The sequence below is a fragment of the Hoplias malabaricus genome, chromosome 2 (assembly GCF_029633855.1).
Source record: "Hoplias malabaricus isolate fHopMal1 chromosome 2, fHopMal1.hap1, whole genome shotgun sequence".
In the NCBI taxonomy this organism is placed as follows: Eukaryota; Metazoa; Chordata; class Actinopteri; order Characiformes; family Erythrinidae; genus Hoplias; species Hoplias malabaricus.
In genome coordinates this window covers 68803434-68825872 of record NC_089801.1, presented here as the reverse complement: position 1 = coordinate 68825872, position 22439 = coordinate 68803434, and the positions used below count along the sequence as shown (strand labels likewise).

The 22439-nt window shown below is 38.9% G+C and overlaps 3 protein-coding genes across 6 annotated transcripts in view; 1 reads left to right on the top strand and 2 right to left on the bottom strand.

Moving 5' to 3' along the window:
* Positions 1-5800, bottom strand: part of LOC136687039 (uncharacterized) — a 50749-nt gene extending 44949 nt beyond the window's left edge. Inside the window, exons 1-10 of one of the 2 annotated variants that reach the window (XM_066661231.1) lie at positions 5340-5800; positions 4775-4930; positions 4533-4651; positions 3949-4117; positions 3381-3493; positions 2328-3147; positions 1790-1914; positions 1296-1662; positions 591-730; positions 294-384 (exon numbers count right to left, since the gene is read on the bottom strand). In XM_066661231.1, the coding sequence (XP_066517328.1) occupies positions 294-384; positions 591-730; positions 1296-1662; positions 1790-1914; positions 2328-3147; positions 3381-3493; positions 3949-4117; positions 4533-4651; positions 4775-4930; positions 5340-5751 (2512 nt within the window). In that variant the 5' untranslated portion in view covers positions 5752-5800. The remainder of the gene's footprint in view (positions 1-293; positions 385-590; positions 731-1295; positions 1663-1789; positions 1915-2327; positions 3148-3380; positions 3494-3948; positions 4118-4532; positions 4652-4774; positions 4931-5339) is intronic. The other variant, XM_066661232.1, reaches the window with a different exon arrangement.
* A 2008-nt stretch (positions 5801-7808) lies between these two features.
* On the top strand, positions 7809-13016 carry emp1 (epithelial membrane protein 1). 2 transcript variants are annotated; one of them, XM_066662189.1, is made up of 5 exons: positions 7809-8273; positions 9733-9851; positions 10406-10514; positions 10673-10813; positions 11211-13016. In XM_066662189.1, exons 2-5 carry the CDS (start codon positions 9774-9776, stop codon positions 11369-11371), a joined length of 489 nt encoding a protein of 162 aa, XP_066518286.1. In that variant the 5' UTR covers positions 7809-8273; positions 9733-9773; the 3' UTR covers positions 11372-13016. The 2 variants fall into 2 exon arrangements, with proteins under 2 accessions (XP_066518286.1, XP_066518285.1); XM_066662188.1 differs by lacking the exon at positions 7809-8273 and adding an exon at positions 8333-8441.
* A 496-nt stretch (positions 13017-13512) lies between these two features.
* On the bottom strand, positions 13513-21747 carry f8a (coagulation factor VIII associated). Of its 2 annotated transcripts, none has more exons than XM_066662186.1 (12): positions 21643-21747; positions 20932-20978; positions 20719-20791; positions 16959-17118; positions 16794-16862; positions 16541-16661; positions 16335-16427; positions 16164-16228; positions 15133-15214; positions 14763-14809; positions 14527-14582; positions 13513-13947 (listed from the first exon to the last, which is right to left on the bottom strand). In XM_066662186.1, exons 1-12 carry the CDS (start codon positions 21699-21701, stop codon positions 13866-13868), a joined length of 954 nt encoding a protein of 317 aa, XP_066518283.1. In that variant the 5' UTR covers positions 21702-21747; the 3' UTR covers positions 13513-13865. The 2 variants fall into 2 exon arrangements, with proteins under 2 accessions (XP_066518283.1, XP_066518284.1); XM_066662187.1 differs by having other exon boundaries at positions 15133-15202.
* Between the last annotated feature and the right edge of the window lie 692 nt (positions 21748-22439).

Sequence of the window (22439 nt, the reverse complement as noted above, 5' to 3'; positions counted from 1 at the left end):
TTAAATGCTACCAACTGTCAAACATGCAAATTACACTAATCATTTTATAAGGAACCATTTTAAAGTGATGGTTTGGCCAAAAACCAGTACTAACAATTTTAAATAAAATGCAGTCACTCTGTTGAGGTTTGGTTTGTGGCCTCTATTTATCAATCTGATGTGAATACTGCTATGCTATGACATTGTGGTATCAAGCGTAGACTCCCTTTAAGCAGCTGATTGAGTTTGATATCCAAATGTATATACACACACATTTCAAAACTCTTAAGGAAAAAAAAAAAAAGCAATCATACCATGATCCTTGGGAATTTTACATGACAGCAAGGCTTCAACCCTACGACCATCTGCAGACCTATATTTCAGCATAATTCTGTACTGCCCATCCTTTAATCAAATACATTAAAATGTTGCCTTTCACTTAAGTTTACTGAGGATTAAATAAAGAAATTATAATGAAATATAATATTTATAAAATCCTAATGAAAAAACTAACAAAAGCTAAATGCTTGCAAGCTTATGTTTATAAACTGAAGTGCTAATATATAAGGCATGTGGAGTCACTAGTTTTGTTATTTCAAAAGGATTCTGACCTGATAAGCCATGTGGCAGGAAGTATAGGGCAGGACAAGATAAATAAAACCACTTTGGTCCTCCTTCTTCAAGTATCCACAATGACTTTGAGCTTCATCCAGTGGCACTTCCTTTGAAGTGTGTTTCATGCCTCTAGGGGCTAGGCAAGAGAGGAAACAGAATAAAGCAGTAATTCTCAATCCTGATCCTAGTTGGACACTACCCTGCACATTTTAGAGATGCCACTGCTCCCAACAGACACCTGATTCAATTAAGAAGCTAATTAACAAACCCTCCTGAAGTTGAAGTGGGTGTGATGGAGCGAGGATAAAACTACAACATGCATGGCAGCAGCCCACCAGGACTGAAAACCACTGGAATAAAAGTATATAAGCCTTTGGATTTTGATATCATTAAACTTGAAATGGTACACCACAGTAACCCAAAAACATACAGCAATTTTTAAAATATGACAAAGTCAAAAGGTTTTCATCACAACCCTAGTTGTGAACTGTTCAATTCTGGCATATCCGTAATGCAGTAGTTCACAAGGATTGACAAGGCTCAAGTCAGTATCTACTGGCTCTCATTTTAATGCAATACTTGAATGAAATTTATTCTTTAACGTAATCTCCCTCTAACAGAAGTAACATGCAGTCAAATACCACAACAATAATTATGTGGGAAAGGAAAAATAATCAAAAACAAATTAAACCAAGACTTACATTGAACTGTCAGACTTGTGATTGTTCCAGGAGGCAGTATTACACTCATATGTTGAGAGTGACACAAGACTTCAGGTGTGAGGTATTCTGCGGTTGGCTGTCTGATTGGTGTTGTGGGTTTGTATATCTTAGAAGATGAAGTAGGTGAGTCATAAAACTGAAAAGGTGGGGAGAGAGACTCGGGCGGTTGTGAAGATGAAGATTTAGGCGTAGGACTGGCACTTTCCCACGTCCAGGGTGAAAATGAGTCTGCTGTAGTGGGAGGTGGCTCTTGAGGTTCAGTTATGGGACAGCGAAGTTGTAGAATACGATGTTGTGACTGGATGGTGTCCCAGAACTTTAGAGAAAGAGCAATCATCGAAGAGGCCTGCAGCAAAGAGGAGAATGTAAACATTAAAATATGTACACAATCTAATTTAACAGGATTAATTAGGCTCTAATTAAACTAATTTGGTTAGTTTCTTTCATTTAGCTTTTTCAGAGGGTATTCTCACCAGAGTTCGTGAGTGGCAAGTAGGCAGAGGGGAAGAGAATGTCACCCCCTGCTCTTCAAACTGCAATGAATATTGGCAGTGTGCCGGAGCAGAGGCTACAGGAACCCACACATTCCTCTGCACATCTTTGAACAGAAAGATTTTTTTAATATTTTCTAAAAAAAACTGCACTAATATATAATAAAACATTCATTTAAAAAATATGCTCAGGAGCAGAAATCACCAAAACATGCTTTTTGTCCTCTAGACCATCTGCCTGATTCCATCATTAAGCTGTGGAACAAGGCCATTTAGGGTGGTTTCATATAAAATAACATATTTGGGCTGTGAAAAAAACAAATGGATGCAAATGGTCATCTGACGTACAAATCTCCAAACTAAACTATGCACGTCTACCACGTCAACATTAGGGATGCCAAGTTTATTTGTGGTTACACAAACCCATGACCACTTCCTGTATCTAACTTGGTGGGTCTGGACTTTATTTCACAAAAAGGTCAACCTACAGAAGCCCTCACACACTCAGTTTATATTTTACCTTTGATTTTAATGGAGTCCATTTTTGCAGATGGCAGAGCTGCTACTAAACGTTTCCTCATGCAGGTGAGAGACGGCATCACCTTGGAGGAAGCAGTTGGGAGCAATGGAACTCTAGGTGGAAACGGAAGAACCTGAGGTTCCAGAGGGATGGGAATCGTTAGGGGTGTTGGAGTTTGCTCTGGATCTAATTCCGGAGCAAGAGTGGGTTCGGTAGTTGGGTCCATTAAACTGGGAGCGGTGGTGGTAGCTGGAACTGGACTTGGCAGTACTGCTTCTTGATGGTAGAATGGATAGTATGCATGATTTGGGTAGAGATGCACAGGATACTGAATGTGGTCATAATACATAAAGGGAATGAATGGATTTTGGTCTATAAAAGGTGGAACATGGGGGACAATTGGTTTTAGTGAAGTCGCAGTTTCAGGCAGGACAGGTATTTGTGGCAAATAATAAAACGGTACAGACTGGTACTGATGGTGTGTGGGTGTTCCTGGGAAACCAACAGGTTGGGCTGGTTCAGAAAGATGCACCATTGGATCCATGTAAGGTTGCTGCATGATGGGCAGTCCACCAGCAAGACTGGGACCATGGGAAAAGTATGGTATATATGGCTTTGGATAAAGCTGATAAAGCATGGCATATGGTTTAGTGGCCTCTTGTTTCACTGATGGTAGGTTGGGTGAGCAAGTGGGACCAATTGGTTGATAATATTCAACAGGAGTGTAGTGGGGAGAGAAAGGGGGTAAATAGAGAGGCGGTGGACAAGAAATAGAGAACTCTTTCCCATTCAACAGGACGTCAAAGGCGCTTCCTCCATCCTTATGTAAAACAGAATCAAACACCATTATATTACTGAAAATATTTGCATCAATCGATCTGAATTTAATTTTAAACTAGACCATCAGTCCCAAGTTATATGTCTAGATACTTGAAGACTCTGTATTCTTTGATTTAATCTTTAATACACTCATATCCACAGACATAGGTATACATTTAGAGATTCATCCATTAATGTACACCATCTACTATTATTATATCCAGAGAAACTTACCCTAGCACATGGGGCATTGAAAGGAATAAAAACGAATCTATCTTCAGATGGTGAATCCACATGCATTAGACATGCACATGCATTAGACACAAGAGGATGCCACTTGCCATTCACTGAGGACAACAGTAAAATAATTTTTAAATAAAATAATTATCTAGTCATATTTCTTTAAAAAAAAAATATATATATATATATATATATATATATATATATATATAGCACAGCAAATCAGACAAGTCAAAAGATAATTACAGTATATACATAAATTCATAAGAAAACCTTGCAGTTTAGGGGGTCCAGCACAAATTTTAAAAAGCCTACTATTAGTTACATTATGCAACAAGTACGGTGAACCTCAAACTTCATTTTGTAACAAAAACAAAATAATTAAAGAACATTAAAACATTACTCTTACAAAGTTATTGTTTCTATGTAAACAATTCATGAACCACTGGGAGAGCTTCAATTATATTAATCTTCTTAAGGAGGTTCATGTTTTTTTTTTAAGCACTATACTAAAGTTAAAACAGAGACAAGTGTATGCAGTCACCACAACACTCCACCTCACCTCTGACCTTGTAGCCCTCTATAGCTCCCTTGACATCTTCCGTCTTTATAGCCATGCCAAAGTCGGAGCAAAAACCAGAAGGATCACTCTGAGTGGAAACAGAGCTCACGGGGCATGAAATCTTTATTGGCCTTCCCCACCACAGCAACGACAAAATATAACTTCCATTCTGATAACACAGAAATTGTTCAGATCAAATTAATTAAATACGAGTTTACTGAATATCTTCACATTAGAAACTGTAAGGAATGTATATCTAAATGTAATTTTGTTTACATAAAACCGACAATAATTTCATTGCCTTTATTTTTATTCCGTCAGAACACAGTACACAATTGGAGGTTAAGGCAATGCAATATTAATGTGTGGTTTCACACGATGCCAGTCATACGTCACTATGAATGTGGAGGAAACATGAGGCTAGGAAATAAAGATAAATAAATTCTAATTGGTGGGGTACAAACATTACTACCCCTTTTGTATCGTCTAGACAGTTAACATTTTACAAATCTTTTTTTTTTATAGTGACTACCAGTTTGTAAACTCGTACTCTGACATGAAATATAAAAGAACAGTAAATCTACCTCTTGTAAAATATAACATCCACCATATGAGGCAATCAATACCAGGTGTCTCCCATTGATCTTCACAGAATAGCCACAGTTCGGAGGCAGATGAAGCACAGACACAGGGGTTGCATCCACTGCAGCACAGAAAATCACTCACCTTCATCAGGTTATCATCAAGGAAATATGGTTTAACTCAGAAGAAAATATGACTAGATACAAAGCACAAAGTTCATCCAGAGTGCATGGTCTATTCCAACCTCTGTCCACAAGAAGGTGAGTGTAGCCCCTTCCATTAGCTGTGAGGATCATAGCATCTTCAGAACAATGTACCAAGGGTCTCATGGCAAACCATTCGTGAGAGATATAGGATGGAGGACCACTTCCTTTCCCATAGATCCCTTGATCCTCGGGTCCTGTACATGAACAACATTTCTAGTTAACAGCTTTATATATAACATGGATATGTTACAATGTGAGGTCTTGTTTATATAAATATGTCCAATGCTATTAGAGCTTGAAATGCACCATTCTATTCACTATACTTATCCTCCAGAGACTGAACATGGACTTTTGAAGGTCTCTGCAGGGAGAAGTATAGGCCTACTATGTGCACACACACACACCTCTGTACCTCCTCATGCCCTTCTGCCAATTCACTCAATCTACACATTGTATAAAACACATAGGTTTTAGACTCGCCTAACATCATTGTACACAATATACCAGCCACATTGCAACACTTAAACAACAGTCAGTAGCAACTAAGGATACAGAAATATAACTGTTTAATTCATGCTTTAATAAACTAATCAGGAAGACTACCTGGGGAATCTGACTGATAGCCATCTTGTAAGTCGAAAACCTCCGGTTGATGCCCTAATGCTTCGTCGTGTGTGTTCCGTGACGTGTTCACAGTGAAGGTCTTCAGGGAAAGTGTGTGTCCCGACCGTGGAGACTCCGGGTCAAACTCGGGCTCTCCCATTCTAGGTTTAACAGCTGAACCGTTAACATTTGCCTGTCTTTGCTTCTGCCATGTTCTTCCTGACCCACTCTGGGTCTGCAGATAAACTGTATCTCCTGACTTTGATCCAGTGTTGTTGTGTAAATTCAAAACCCCAAACTGCCCCACGACGCGGTTCTCATCAGTCAATAAGCCAACAGCTCTGAAACGGGCAGGGAGTGTCGCTGTAAAAAATAAAACGGTTAATAACATCATCTTCAGCTCGAAACTCATCGCTTGTGGGGTGTTTCAGCTGAAGCTCGCGCGCTTTATGGTCGAGTCAAATAAAGCAAACATGCGGGCGCGCAATCACCCACTCGCATTAGTGACAACCAATCAGAAGCTTCAATTAACTTTCATTACAGTGGAGTTGGTGTGCAGTGCCAAGTTGTTTCACTAGGTGTCGCTCCAGCCCACTGCCTCACAGGGCTACGGAAAAACGTGGATTTAGACAGAGGCTCCTCATAACACGCCTTTAATACAGCTATTTGAAATGGAAGTATTTGTAACTGAGTCGCAATAGAGACAAGTTTTAGAGGAACACACTCTCAGAAAACTGTCACTGTTGTGATACCCTCAAGGGTACTTTTAATTAGGGAACATAATTGAACCATGTAAGGCAGAACAGTGGTGCAGCAGGTGGTCTCGCACAACTCCAGGGTCGTGGGGTTGTGGGTTCAAGCCCCTCTCCGGGTGACTGTCTGTGAGGAGTGTGGTGTGTTCTCCCTGTGTCTGTGTGGGTTTCCTCCGGGTGACTGTCTGTGAGGAGTGTGGTGTGTTCTCCCTGTGTCTGTGTGGGTTTCCTCCGGGTGACTGTCTGTGAGGAGTGTGGTGTGTTCTCCCTGTGTCTGTATGGGTTTCCTCCAGGTGACTGTCTGTGAGGAGTGTGGTGTGTTCTCCCTGTGTCTGTATGGGTTTCCTCCAGGTGACTGTCTGTGAGGAGTGTGGTGTGTTCTCCCTGTGTCTGTGTGGGTTTCCTCCGGGTGACTGTCTGTGAGGAGTGTGGTGTGTTCTCCCTGTGTCTGTATGGGTTTCCTCCGGGTGACTGTCTGTGAGGAGTGTGGTGTGTTCTCCCTGTGTCTGTATGGGTTTCCTCCGGGTGACTGTCTGTGAGGAGTGTGGTGTGTTCTCCCTGTGTCTGTATGGGTTTCCTCCGGGTGACTGTCTGTGAGGAGTGTGGTGTGTTCTCCCTGTGTCTGTATGGGTTTCCTCCAGGTGACTGTCTGTGAGGAGTGTGGTGTGTTCTCCCTGTGTCTGTGTGGGTTTCCTCCGGGTGCTCCAGTTTCCTCCCATGGTCCAAAAACACATATTGGCAGGTGGACTGGCAACTCAAAAGTGTCCATAGGTGTGAACGAATGTGTGAGTGTAAGTCAACCTGTGAGGGACTGGCGCCCCCTCCAGGGTGTGTTTCTGCCTTGCGCCCAATGATTCCAGGTAGGCACCAGACCCACCGCGACCCTGAACTGGATAAACGGTTACAATGAATGAATAAATCACTGTGATGCTCCACTAACCTGTAATATGGAGATTACATCCTCTGTTGTTGTTACTCTGGGCTCAGTACTGCAGAATAGCACTATGAACATTATGGTGTAGAGTACGAAACCACTCCCCTCTCTCCCCATCCCCATTTCAGGACAGTGCTGTAAAATTTAATTACACAAACTAGACAAATACCAAATCTTAATTACTGTTCATTTAAAGGCCATATATCAATACATAGGCAGGGCAATAACAATGCTCACTTACCACAGTAAATACAACTTTGAATATACTTGAGTAAAAAAGCAGGCACTATACTATACAAGCATTTAATTCAGATACAACTCTGCGCCTTCCTCTTTCAGACTACTGCCAGTAAACAGGTCTTTTCAGACACTGCCAATAACTCAAGCCAATAACCCACCAGCTGCTGGTTTACTGTTACCTTGTCCCAATTCCTACTCTGAGCCCAAAGGTACTGAGGCCCTCTTTGAAGTGCACACTTAAATTAAACAATAAAGTGACATTAAATGACTGCTTAGATGTGAAACGGGATCACAGTCAATACAGCACAGTATACACTGCCAGAAGTCTCAGCAGGAATAGGGATTTAGGGATTTTATATATATATATATATGAACAGAAAACAGAATACTTATTTTCAGAAGTATAGACCCGTAATTCCGAACGACAGGGGCACGTTTATAGTTTTTGACTCCGCCCACAACGTGGTCTCTTGTTCGCTGTAACTGTAACGGAGCGTGTGGGCGGGACCTTAGTCTCAAATACAGTGAGTGCAGAGAGTTTCTGAAAACGCAGGTGGTGCGTGTATTCACTGTCTGTTAGTGGAGAACACCTGCAGAACAATTACCACATGAAACGTAAGGCACTGTGGCTGATACGAACGCATTAATGTAGCCTGTGTAATCTGTATGAGGTGTTCCTGAACATAGACAAACCGGGGTAAGTAATGAAGGAGATGATAAAAGAGCTAGCTGAACAGAAGTTGCACCAACGCCGCGAGGAGATGCGCTTTGGGACCAGATTCATTCGGACCGGGCGAACAAACAGCTGCCTTTACAAATGACCAGACCCAATCGAAACTAATGGTGCATTGTATCCAGGACCGAGTTAACTTCATGTTCTACATCTCGAAGTGATCTGCATGAAAGCCAGGAATCCTTCTGGAAAATAGAAGGACGGTCTATTTGGAGGGACACGCTGCTGACTGGAGCTGCCAAAGCGGCCATGGGACGCGCCAGTGTTTAGAAGAAGTAAGTCCTTGGGATGGGTGGGGTTTTCATTGCAGCAAAAACTGCGCGGGAGGGGGAGAGGAGGAGGTGAGCCAGGAGAAAACGCGGGGATGCGAGAATCTGCCTTGGTGTGGATCCAGCAAATTCTCGAAACCAGGATTAAACCAAATCAGAGCGTAAATCTAGCAGGTAACATTTTGATTTCCTTAACGTTGCGCAGATGTGGTAGTTGCTGTCAAAGATGTGTTAAAGTTGTTGACTGGCGACGTTAGTGACATTCCCAAGCCTTTGCGAGCTCAGAATACGCAAGATGACTGAGCAAAAACGGTATTTTCCGAAGCGCTGTGTTAATTTGCCTATGCTGAAAATCTGAATGCAGTAAAGTAGAGAAGCAGCTCTATGACGTTGCATGAATGTTATAAACATCATCATCATCATCATCTCTGAATCTTTTATTCCTGCAGCTGCACACCTGTTCAAAGAAAAAGTATTTAGGGAACTGAATACACGCTGATGTAAATATGATGATAAGGATATAGACTCTGAAGGCTAGCCATTTCCCGGCCACTTTTGCAGTGTTGTCCACATCCAGTCAGTTTTTGGGAATGAAAATGAATTATGTATGTTCTGCCAGCACGACTTGGACGGATTTGAATTGTCCTGACACACCTTTTATTTTAATCAAAAGCAAACGGGCTATCTACGGTGTTGTTTAACGTGTATTAAATGTTGTCCACCCATAAAAAAGCGTGTCTCAGCATTGAACATGCTGGCCTCCCAGTTTAGCTGACCACAGTGTGGAGAAAAGGCACGTTTATTGATTTACTGAGAGTATACTTTCTGTGTCTGTCCCGTCCCAATTCTTGCCTCAAGTCCTAAGGCCCTTTTCAAAGTGCACACTTTCATGACATCATCAGTCTAAGGATTGTTTAATATTTTTATTTCATTTTAATTATTGCCTGCCTTATTCGTTACATTTGAACTAGTTTAAAACATGAACGTTATTTTATAAATGGTGACGTCACACCAGTAGTAGGCAACCAAATACATTTGTGTACATGAAAACGACCGTTACAGTCTGGCACTCAACGGTCAGTGTTCAAAATGAAAGACAGATTGTTTTAGTCTACTTGGGTATAAAATCAATTTGGATCTTGATATATAGAAAATAAATGCTATTTCATTTTCAATCGCAAACGTGGTCAGAAAAATCGTAGTTAGGTGTTTCCCCCACAGTTTATTCTCTCAAATTTCAGCATTTTCAAATATGGAACCCTCAAAATCTGTTCTAGGCAGATATTCAAATGAAAAATACGCCCAGAGTTTGTCTGAGCCCTTTTTCTCATTGTTATATTTGTGAAATTGTATCTAAGTGGCATATAGGTATATTCTTCATTAAACTGTCTGCTTCAGATAAATTAAAGGAACCCAAACCTTTGTCCTTATTAGCATTTTAATCTTGCCTTTTCTTTTCTAACAGGTTAGAATTCCACCTTGTCTTCACTTCCAACTCTTAAGAGTATGTTGAAGGCTTTGGCTGGAATTTGTTTCCTTCATCTTGCTACAATCTTCTTCCTTTTCTGGGCCACTATTGATGATGTAAGTTGAACACCCTCTGTTTAACCTGTTCCTGTCTTTTACTTCACTCCTCGAATGCTTTTATGCCAGACATGAAAGCCAGTACAATTCTAGTGATGTTTCATAATTTGCACATAAAATTTCAGTATAAAGATGTAAATAAAATCATTCAGAGTGGGCTGATGTGATTCACAGCTGTGGGGAAAGGAACCATATGACCAAGGTATTCAGTGCCGGAAAGTTTGTGAGAACGATATTGCATAAAAGGTTAAATGCCTGTTATGTTATTTTAAGATAGCTTTGCTATAAGATTTTGGCTTAAAATTGCTGTTTAAAGGGAATCCAGATCCTGTAATGTAAGCCAATAACCAAATAATTATTATTGATTTATTGTATTTGTGGGTTTTATTACAGATCTGCTCTTTATAGTCTACTATTGTTGGATTCCTGACATACAAAAATCCAAATTCTATAGGCGGATTAAGTTAATTCAAAACTGCAACTACGCCAGTCTCTTTAGTAGTGCGTGGCTAATTAGAAGATTTCATATTTGCAATATTTTTTACTCTTTCCAGGCTTGGTGGTTCACAAGGACTATGTATACAGACTTGTGGGGGAGGTGGGTGATGGAGAATGAAGATAATGTCTGGATATACATGGACATACCCACGTCTTATCGAAAAGGTGAGTTCAGTGACCAAAAGGCAACTCAAAATGGGTTTAGTTTTAGCTGGTAACCTGAAGCTGTTTGAAGTGTCCGTTAAGTCAATCATAAAAGAAGACTAAGGTAACCATGGACTTTTAAACCACTCGTTAAATTCAATCTCTATTGCATCCAACAGATTACCTGCAGGCAGTGCAGGCATTTGCAGTGCTGGCCTGCCTCTTTGCAGTCTTCTCCTTGTGTATGTTCATATTTCAACTCTTCTCACTGGGAAAAGGACAGAGGTTCACATATTCTGGTGTCTTGCAGCTCATCTCTTGTGAGTAGCAGAACCTTGTAAAACACTTGATCAATTTTTGATGTATTTAAAAACTTCAAATCACCAAAGTTTTCTCCTATAAACTGGCCAAAACACTACTGTGAATCGTTAAGCTTTTTAATGTTTTGCTTCGGAAAAATGAATCATATCACCAATAAACGTAGGTCATTGTTTAAGAACAAACCCACAAAGTGTTTTCTTTATGATGGATTCAGAGGAAATAAAAGCTTGATATATAAGCTTAACATCAGCCTCCTGACCTTAATAGGCAGGACCAGAATCCACCAGGATCTATCTTCCTACCCCTCATTCCACCAACCTCTCCATATGGGTTTATCTAGTAATCTGGTTATTTCTTCCTCATTTTGATGATTAAGAACCTTTCTTCTTCACACAGGCTTCTGCATCATGGTAGCCCTGTCAGTCTACACGGATCACTTCCACAGAGAAGAGAAGAATGGTTGGTACGGCTGGTCTTACATCATGGCTTGGATTGGCTGGCTGCTATCCCTGCTTACTGGTGTCATCTATATCATCCTGCGCAAGAGGGTGGATTAAATCATGACAATGTATAAAGCCAGGACATAGATTATAGGAATACTTTGTCTAAAAATGCTAACATTGTTAATAATGGATGAAGGACAGTAAGAGCTAGTGAGCCAACAAGATCATGCTAACGGTTCCTGTTAACTTTCATTTGTTGTTAGCCACATTAGCCTTTTGGATGAAGTGTTTCTTTAAGCATGGTTCCAGACAAAATACTGGAAATGAAAATGGCCAAAGAAGATTGCATCCAAGTCAAAGGTTAAACTTGGCCCAGATTTAAATATCTGTTATTCACAGGCCACATAAATATCTATTTAAGCACACAATAAGGCTAAGCCTGTTTCCAAGACACTGGACCTTGATGTGCTTTGGTGTGCCTTACTTTGTAGATTGTATATACATGAAAATGTACTGTAAACTACACTCTCAGAAAAAAAGGTATGGTAGAGCTACGTTATTGTCCTTAAAGTTAAAAAACAACATAAATGTACTTTTAAAAATACAACAGTGGTTTTAAAGTCCAACTGTGTTCCCTGAAGGTATATTATCATCTCCAGAAAGACAGCTGAATATTTGTAATCTTTTATTATAGAACTGTGTAAAAAACACATATTTTAGTCCTGGAGATGAAATGGGGCACATGAAATCACAACTTTAAAATGAACAATTATAATAGAATCCTTCAAACGAAGGCTTATGAAGCATTTCCAAAACTGAACTAAAGACCAAAGTCTTCCAAGGATGGTAGTTCATGGACAGTAATGAATTATGGATCATTCAGGAGTGTTTATAGCACAAGCTTAAACCAGGCTTTCAGCACAATGTTTCGATAACTAATTTATCAAACATTTCATTATATTTAAACACATTTAAGCAAGAAATTAATAGTTTAAACATAAACTAGAACTGACGTGTAAAGCTGATGATTATCTGAAAAAATTCTCATGATGCAGTTTAACATTTACTTGGAATGAAAAGGATCTAAACACAGAAAGGCCCAAACACTGATTAAATATTAAAGGAATACTCCACCCAGAAATGCTAGCATGGCTAGTGACCAATTAAAGTCAGTGAGTTTTGATCAGTATTTTGTCAACTAGAGCTTACAAGATTTCATTTATTATTAATGTGGGAAAGATTATGCAAAATATGGTGTAAAGAAAATGTATGTAATGTGTGTACATAAAGACAGATGAAGTGTAAATATATAAAAATCATATTATATGGACATTATAAGAATGTAGTTTTGAGAAAAACAAAATGAAAAAAAAAAAACCCAAAAGATTCTGCTGCTAGAACATTTGTGCAGAGCCACTGAAAATTTCTATCAAAATGTTATAGCATACTGTTTTGTGTTTATTTTCACACCTGTCATTTTCTTTGTTCACTTTAACAATATGTCCAATGGTTTCTATTTGTATTTTTTTGTTTTTATTTTGTATAGGGATATCATCAGATATGGGCTGTGGGTCAATACAAGTTTAAGAGCACTGATTTCTCTTATCTATTTTACAGTCTGGTGCTGCAACACTTTGTTTCTTAAACTTGAATGTGAAAACAACCTGAACCTATACACTTTTATGTGCTTTTATCACATTTTAAAAATGAAAGCTTGTCATCCCCCAAGTCGTGGTCCTGCTGTAATTGTACCTTTTCCAAAGAGCACCTTCATTAAAGCTCATGAACCATCACAGGGTAGTGTGATTCCAAATAGCAGCCTAGATTCTGGATTTGACATCATGAAGGTCATTCTAAAGGAATGATCCAGACAGACTTGTGACTTTGCAAAACATTTGACTTGAGAGATCAATGAATAACAGGCTAACATCATTGCTATATGAAAACATGTCTGATACATATTAACAAAGTTGTGGCGTTATATAATTAATAGAAATTTTGGGCATATCACAATGTAAAGGCATGATGTGACAATGTATAATTATGACAAATTGTATAATTGTATGGACAAAGAAAAGCACTCTGCTCCAGAAAAAGGAATCAGATTTATTAGACGCAATGATTTTATGAGGATTCTATTAGTGTGATTCTTCTTAGAGCAGTCTAGATAAGATCATGTGAAATCAGTGACATTTTTACTTTTGGTTTAGCATGATTCATGTTGAAGTGTCCATCACAAAGGAAAATGCTGCAGTCAGTGTAAAGAAAGACTTTAAATAATCACACCAATAAAAAAAATATGACTACAACACATGGTTGGCTTTATTTACAGGATTAATTAATATATATCCCAAGTAGATTTTAAAATAAATATTAAGACTTTCTTAAAATCATATACCATACACATGGAATCAAAATGGAGGACAAAACGGACATATTCTTGTTCCCTGGCATCAAGTTCTTCAACAAAGCTCCATATTTTATACATGTACTGTTACGTAGCTCTATCACTGACCTTGTATACGACTCTCTGCAAAATTCACCAGGCACTAGAAAAAGAATGGTTCACTAAGTGAGACTCTATGGGGGTGTGCGCGACTGGACTGAACTAAACACCCTGACCAGAGGGGGTGATTCTTTCCTGGACGACAAGGTGGAGTAGGTGATTCTGCTCTGCAGTGAGAAGAGGCCTAAAGGAACAAATATATAAGTGTAAGTGAGAAAGAAAATAAAAGTCAAAGCTGGAGCTACAAACAGAGAAAGGAAATAGGGAGAGAGTGAAAGCCAGTAAGCCACTGAACTACAAAATAAAACTATGGCTTGAAGGCGAGGGCATAACAAAAAAAAAATGTCAGGAGGAAGCAATTGTAGGAGATGATACAGGGAATATATTGAGTTGTTTTTTTTTTAATATTCTAACTACGCAAGCCATTCTGTCTTCTATTTCTTCAAGAGAGAGAGAGAGATCAATTTTCCCACCAAATTGCATCAATGCATGATCTATTTAAAAAGTTGGAAATTCAAAAATGTCAGTAAACATTGACAAAAGCTTATTTTTAATGTGCTATTTTTAGATTTTTCAAATTTGATAAATTTATCATGTTTGATATCTTGATTCCACTACCTAATTCAGTGTCATGAAAATAACAGATTTAAACTACTGTGTGAAATTCTTAAAGAATTTTCATCTGCAGGACCTTGGTGAAAAGTTGAGGTCATTATACCGTACCCTTTAATATGAGTGTCTTATTCACAGGTGCAAAACTCACCACAGTTCTGTCTGAAGAGACTTGAGAGATTCTGTATCTTTTTCCTGACATGCCATCTGCAAAACAACCATCAATGTTGATACATGCCCAAATACATAGTGCAACATCCAGCATGCTCTAGTCACCGTTATCCATGGATACATCAGTTTACAAGACTACAAGTTTTGAAAAGCAAATTCAGATCCTTTATCAGTAGGTTTTATACATCCAACCAAGACTGAACACCAACAACTCACCACCACAGACTGCAGGAGGAGGAAGACATCTTCTGGGAGGAAGTTCACTGTGAAAGCAAAATTATGCTTTATAAACTACACTGAATTACTTCAACAAGAGATTGATTACTGCAAGACACCTATTGTGTCTTTTGATGAAACAAAGAATTTGCAAGATTCAACATATTGTTGACAGATTCACAATTGATGTTAAAGTTAGAGTTTGGTAAATATATGCCAGTGTGTACATAACTGTGGAATTTTAGCTGCATTCTGGACTGGTCTGCTGTGCCATATAGTAAACAAATTGCAATCAAACATGAAACATTTGCAGACTTACAAATCACAAAATCAGATGAATTGTAATACCTAGTATGAACATCATACTTACCCTGACTGTGTGAGTCAAAGGATTCCCAGGCATATCTCTCTAGTGTCTGTGCATGTTCCGGCAGTAGCTTCTGTGGGGGAGGCTAACACAAATGCCAGGTTATAGAGACACATTCCACATTAATACACAGTGATCCCTCGTTTTTTGCGGGGTATGCGTTCCAAAACCACTTGCAAAAAAACTAATTTCCGCGAAGTAGAAGAAAGATATATTTTTTTAATGTATTTAACGAGTATTTGGACTTTGAAAACCCTCACTGTGCTGTTAACAACCCACCCTTTGCATTAAACATTAATGATGTTTTTCAGCTGGAACTACATGTGATATCCTACCAGTTTCTTTAATAGAGTCATTCCTAAGCTGTGATTTAGTGTAAGTAAATTTCACTTGGATGTGGAAAGATGCTATTCATCTTTCACAGTTTTCCTAGATTTTCCCTCAATATCCGCAATATAGTGGTCATAAGCCCGCTTGAAAAAAAAAAACCCGCAAAGCAGCGAATCTGCAAAAGATGAACCACAAAGTAGCGAGGGATTACTGTAGAACAAATTCCACCATAACATTGATTTACAGGTGACAACAAAATAATTTACCATTTAAATCTTGTTCCTGTCATGGTCACAAGACTTTTCTTGTGTAAATAAATTACTTGAATGTAATTGTAGTTTTTTAATCAACAGACAATAACAGGCTTTCCTTGATCATATGCTAACTAAAACCACATTAATATTCACAAATATTAATGAACTGGGACACCCTACAACCTTGCACATTTAAGTGGGCAATAAGGGGTAAATGAGGGGTACGAGGGTGCAAGTGCGAGTACTAGGATGAGGGATATCCTGCTTTCTAAGAATGCATCAAAACAGCAGCAAAGCTGCTAAAGAACCCTGTTAGTGGCACAAGAGGTATAAACATCGAGCAATGCAGAGTGTCCGATATTATGGCATGTCTGCCATGTCGTGTCCGCAGCAGGTATAAACTCATTTTGAATGATTATTTGAAAAGAGACCTTATGAATTTGGGTTTACCTCAAGCAGCATGAGAAGGAGTACTCTGGAAATTTCACACTTTGCTATTATGTCCATAAATGCACCTGAAGAAGACATGGAATGAAGAAGTTTATGATGTGTACTCTGCATTTTATTTTTACAATTTTAGGTAAATCAGCAGCAAGAGAATAAAGTCCACTAACGTCTTACCGACAGGAGTAGTTGTCCCTGGTAGCTGCAGGCCTCTCTCCTGACACATCATTTGCATATCCAAAAGTACAGCCAGAGCACCATCATAATCACCTGTCAACCAAATAAAACATACCACGATTACTGCATTACAACCACACTAGCTTTCTGAAATACACCGCATCCAAAAATATATGTTCTTTCTAATTTTCCAGCTTTATACTCACGGGTGAGTATTTTGCAGGAGGCCATCTCCCACAGAGACAACAAGGACTCAATAGGGGTCTGAGTCTGAAGTTCTGCAGCTCTCTGAAAATGGACTATAGCCTCTCCTGGCCTATTCATCTCCTATAAAGAAAAATACACAAATAAGGAAACTAATTCTGCAATGCAGATGTATAGATTTCTATATTATAAAGACAATTTCGGAAAAAAATTCATAAATGAAGATACTGCATGTTGACATCTACCAAATCTTACCTTGAGAGCATTGCCAAGTTCAAGCGAGAGACTAGCAGCCATCACTGGCTGATTCATCTCGATATACACCTGAAAAATATTACAGAAATGTAATATTCCTCCAATTCCACTCTTATATGGTCACTAGTGCTGCTAGAAAAAATTTTTCCACAGCTGGGCTTTTACCTTAATAGCAAAGCTGTAGCAGTTGAGTGCAGCTTGTAGATGCTCATCAAAGCCTGGGGCTTGCAACGCATGGTTCTCCCGCTCTGAGGCTAAGAAGAGTCGGGCAGCATCTGTCAGAGCCAAGGCCTCCCCAGGGGCATTAAACAGAGTCTGCTCACACCTGAGCAAAATATTAATAATATTATAAACACAGTATACTGGTGTAAATTGGTAATATATCGTTTAAAGGCACTCTATAAGATTCTCTAGAACAATTATGGATTCCTTCAGAAGCTTTTCCCCCAAATTTGTGGATGCTCATTAGAAGACCCAACCAAACATGGCAAAATACAGAGTTTTCAGAGAAAATGCAGAAATAATGCCCTTCAAAATTTGAAGCACTCTTCACTGTCCAAACGCCTCCAGATGCTATTGAATGGGCGAAATAGGAAGAAAACGCAAGCGACAGAGAGGGAGAGTGCAATTGTCAGCGACAGAGGAGAGGAAGCATTGGAGCTGATGGCAGAAAAGACCTGCCAGGAATGGAGACCGTGCCTCCCCTTCCACTCTCCTGTGCATGACTATGATGCTGGAGAAGTATTTTGCTATTCGGTCCAAACCAGTTTGTTTTCCATTTAGTGAGCCAGGGCCACATAAAAACACTAGAATTTTCCATTGCGCAAACAGAGCCGAGAGCTAGCGAATTGTGATGGAACATTCATTAAATGTTACATAATATATTGGATTTATATTCATATACTGCACCTTTAAGTACATGTGTTCCATGAAGTTTTGCTAAATGACCAAACATCTTGTCAAAACTGTGGCAAATTGTTACTGAAGTGGTTTTAATTGCATTCATTACTCCAGAGAACATGGTTATACTGCTCAACAGCCAAATACTGAGGGAATTACACCACTGTAGCTGACGTTTGGCAGTATGCATGGCGAAGTTAAACCCATATGCAGCTGCTGTAGATCATCCCTTTAGACTAGTGGTGCTTTTTAATCAAGTATGTGCAAGCCATGTGCAACTGTCTGAAATTAACTGTGTGAAGTAACTGAAGTTGCTAATCAGAAGTAAGAACATTCTCCAGTAGCGGTATTAACATGGAAAGGCATCGGCATCTTACGTTCGCGTGACACTGGCACATGCCAGTAACATCTGCACCTTACGTACGGGTGACAGTGGCATCTATTTTTTTTTTTTTGGTGACAGTGGCATGTGTCAATGGCATCTATTTTTTTTTTTTTGTGACAGTGGCATGTGCCAATGGCATCGATTTTTTTTTTTTGGTGACAGTGGCATGTGCCAATGGCATCGATTTTTTATTTTTTTTTTTGACAGTGGCATATGCCTCTGTTTTGCGCAAATGCCGATGACATTGACATCCGTTTTATGACACTGACATATACTCCACTTCATTGTTGAACATCTGCCAGTAGACTAAGTTTAGCTAGCATTTGGATGTTTAAACTAGCTATATATTTAACTAGCGCACGTATGCTACTAGCATGTAAACGGACCAAACATGTGACATGCTACAAACATAGCATCCCTTATTCGCACGCAGTCCACTGTCACTGTGTTCATGGACAATTGAACTAAAAGTTCTTCACAGTTAGGGGTATACGACGCTCCTCAAAACCACCACTTTTAAGACGTCGACATACCACAATGCTGCCGTGCGATAACATGAGAGGCAGTAATATATAAATATATATAAATGTGTGTGTGTGTGTGTGTATGTATATGTATGTGTGTGTGTATATAGAGTGAAAATCTAATATGACAGTGTATTAAATGAAACATTACTTTTTAAAATTTTCGAATTTAAATTGAGGTAGCAACCCTGCTAGGCCTAATCAGAAAATTGAACACTGGCATCATCTAGGGGCCAAAGGTCTTTCTCAAGAAGAACGAGAAAACAATATGGGGACATTGCACGGTAGGTGTGTTGTACTATTACGTATTAAATGAGTACAAATAGTGGTGTAGCTACCATTATTATTTATATTATTTTATACAGGTAATGTTAAATGCTGTGTAGTATCATGTTCACTGGTTATCAGTAATATATGGGAAATACATTTTATACTGCTAATATACAATAGAATGCTGTATAGGAATGCTATTAAAAGTGGCAGAGGGCTATACTATAAGGTTTAGTGTGCCTGCGTTCTGGTGCTGCAAGTCTCTGACATGTTAACATTGATACCTTAATTCTATCCTGTATTTATTTTGCTTTTTAGGACACACATTTAAAACACTTGATGGTCTGTTTCATGACATCCAGGCTCACAGTACTTGTCCATTCTGTAGAAAGTGTGATGAGTGCACCCAGGACCACATCTCTAAAAAACATCTCAAGTATTCTGTTTTTTTTAAAGATGCTAGCAATAGTAAGCAGTCTGTTTCTAATCTGAATTTCTATGTTAATAATGGTATATTTATTTTGATAAATGCTGAGGAAATACTAATGGCCAAAATGTTCCTTTGTGATCAGTATGATTGTCTTATTATTGAGATTAAAAACTTAAAAAATGATGTGCTCTTTATGATCTGTTGTTTTTGTAGACTTTTGATGACTTGTACAGCTAAACTAAATGTTCAGTAGTAATTACATAATGTTGAATTCTTTTTTCTGTCAGATCTTTTCACAGTGCCATGTTTTTGTGGACAAGTTAAAGACTTAAAAAGAAGTCATTAAATAAACACATGGGCTTTATTGTAAAGGAGAAATTTAGGGGAAATCTGGATTATATGTCAGTAGAATTGGATGTCAGCACATATTATGAGCCTTCATCAGAAAGTCATACATTGTCTTGGTTGAAACGTCAGCTTTCAAGAATCTGACATGCAGTGTTGTACAAGGCTATTAGAGCTTCACGTGGCATAAAGACATTTTAATTAATCTAGTAGTCCAGTAGTAATGTTGCTTGGCAGCATTGTGGTATGTGGACATCTTGAAAGTGGTGAGTTTGAGGAGTGTCGTATACCCCTAACTGGGAAGAACTTGTAGTTCACTTGTCCATGAACACAGTGACATGACTATGTTTGTAGCATGTCACTTGTTTGGTCCGTTTACATGCTAGTAGCATACGTGTGCTACCCAGTAAACAATTAGCCGTTGATTCGACGTTGAAATAACGTAATGACTGCCATCAACGTTCTCTTAAGGTTGAAAGTGAACGTTGAAAAGACGACCAAGCACAGACATTGAAAAAACGAGTATTAGACGTATTTTGGACATCCGTTGACGTTATTAATTGGTCCCGAAATAAATTACTTGTATAAAACGCGTTTTGAACGTCCACTGACGTTATCGATTGGTCACCACTTAACTAACTTATTAAGATGGATTTTGGACGTCCATTGACGTTTAAAATATGTGTTTGACGGACAGACTACTTTTAGACCTATTTTGAACGTCCAGGGACGTTCCTTGTTTACTGAGTAGTTAAATATATAGCTAGTTTAAACATCCAAATGCTAGCTAAACTTACTGGCAGATGTTCAACAATGAAGTGGAGTATATGTCAGTGTCATAAAACGGATGTCAATGTCATCGGCATTTGCGCAAAACAGAGGCATATGCCACTGTCAAAAAAAAATCGATGCCACTGGCATATGCCACTGTCACTAAAAAAAAAATAGATGCCACTGTCACCCGTACGTAAGGTGCTGATGTCACTGGCATGTGCCAGCGTCACGCGAACGTAAGATGCCGATGCCTTTCCATGTTAATACTGCCTCTCAACATACTGCAGGAGTTCTCACCGAGCCATGGCCAGATTACAGAAGGCTGCATACTGAAGACAGTCCTGCTGCTTCAGCTCTTTAGCTAATTGACCTGAAAGATAGTAAAGACATAACATAATTACACTGTAAACTCTAGCTATAAGTAAAATGCAAACAACAGTATCTATGCGTTAATTTCAGAGTTGATGTTGGACATTATAAATGAGCAATTAACTTCCAAGTGCAACTCACCAAACTGCTCGCTTGCTTCTGCTACATTGGGCTTCCGAAGAAAACGTCTTTTAGGAGAGAGAAAAACAAACAGTTATTTTAAACAATGCTCTTTCGGAGCGCGAAGAGTGAGGACACAATATGAATGTCCAGTGTTAACATAGTAAGTCATCTTTAACAAAGTATTTGTCAATACTGATATAGTTCAGATGTTATTATTATGAAACCGTTGTCAAAATTCCTTATTTGACTGAGTTGGGTCGACAACTTATCCTCATGCAGACAGAGGCTCAGAAATTAAAAATGGCAAAAAATATTCTACTGCTGTATATGCTTCAAAAATCAAACCGCTGTAATGGAAACTACTGCCTGAGTCTTAAACAGCTCCATGAGCCCTACGAAGTGCGTTATGAAGGAAAGCAAATACACACAAATGGTGCATTAAATGTCTAACTAAGATGCATTATTGATTTTTTGATGCGTATACAAATCTCTACTGGACCTGTTATCCACCATTTTAACGAAGAACAAAGAAAATAGTGACTCAGATTGTACACTATGTAGGGAGCAGGGAGCAATTTGAGACACAATTAAGCGCAGCTCTTCAGCTTACATTTGATTATGACAATAACGTTGGAAATACTGTAAATCCGAACATTACTGTAGCATGATAAGAGAGTAAATATCACTCTAATACAATACCGCAGCGGATAAACACGTTAAAACTCTTACTTTTTGAGTTTATTGGACACTGCTCGGTATCGCGTCAGGAAATCTCCTTCAGCGGCCATTGTTGACGTTGGATAGGGCGGGGGGAGAGAGAAAGAAAGACCAATAACTGTCTTTCTATTGGCTGTCAGGCTGCGTCCCTGTGATGTGATTAGTTAAGAAATATGTGGGCGGGACTTTGACAAAAATCCATGCCAAATGTTTAGCGGCTCCCAGCGGCGCTTGAACTGAAGTTCAAGTGAAGCTCTCTGTGTTATGAAAACAATGTTCACTGCAAATGTACATAAAATGGACATTAACATTGGAAATCATAATATCATATAATTTATATTTTTCCATACTTTTTAATCAAAATGTAATTAATTAAGTTTAAAGCCCTGCTGTGATTTGTTTGACTACTGTAACATTTTCATACCGTTATCTGATAGGGTAGTAGAATTTCTGTTTTGATCTGATTGGCTAGCTCAATAAACCCTGCTGTATTCTGATTGGCCAGTTAAATATTCTCTGGTATGGTCTAATTGTCTAGTTTGATTTTCCTTCGGTGCGAGACAGTGGCACAGCAGGTAGTGTCACAGTCACACAGCTCCAGCTCCCACAGGGTGTGTTCCTGCCTTGTGCCCAGTGATTCCAGATAGGCTCTGGACCCACCCTGACCCTGAACTGGATAAACGCTTACAGATAATGAATAAATGAATGAATTTTCCTTCGTGTGCTCTGACTGGCTAAATGACTCCCTAGTGTATTCTGACTTGCTGGCTTCCCAACTGTGCTCTTGTTTGAAATGCAATTTACATTTG

Bases quoted from the DNA above. Each gene is read 5' to 3' on its own strand.
- f8a (XM_066662186.1), bottom strand. From the start codon at position 21,701: ATGGCCGCTGAAGGAGATTTCCTGACGCGATACCGAGCAGTGTCCAAT. The intron at 16,863-16,958 runs GTAAAAGCCCAG...AATATTTTTCAG, and splicing joins GCTACAGCTTTGCTATTAAG to GTGTATATCGAGATGAATCA. The intron at 15,215-16,163 runs GTAAACCCAAAT...CATTTGTGTTAG, and splicing joins TCCTTCTCATGCTGCTTGAG to CCTCCCCCACAGAAGCTACT.
- emp1 (XM_066662189.1), top strand. From the start codon at position 9,774: ATGTTGAAGGCTTTGGCTGGAATTTGTTTCCTTCATCTTGCTACAATC. The intron at 9,852-10,405 runs GTAAGTTGAACA...TACTCTTTCCAG, and splicing joins TCTGGGCCACTATTGATGAT to GCTTGGTGGTTCACAAGGAC. The intron at 10,515-10,672 runs GTGAGTTCAGTG...TGCATCCAACAG, and splicing joins ACCCACGTCTTATCGAAAAG to ATTACCTGCAGGCAGTGCAG.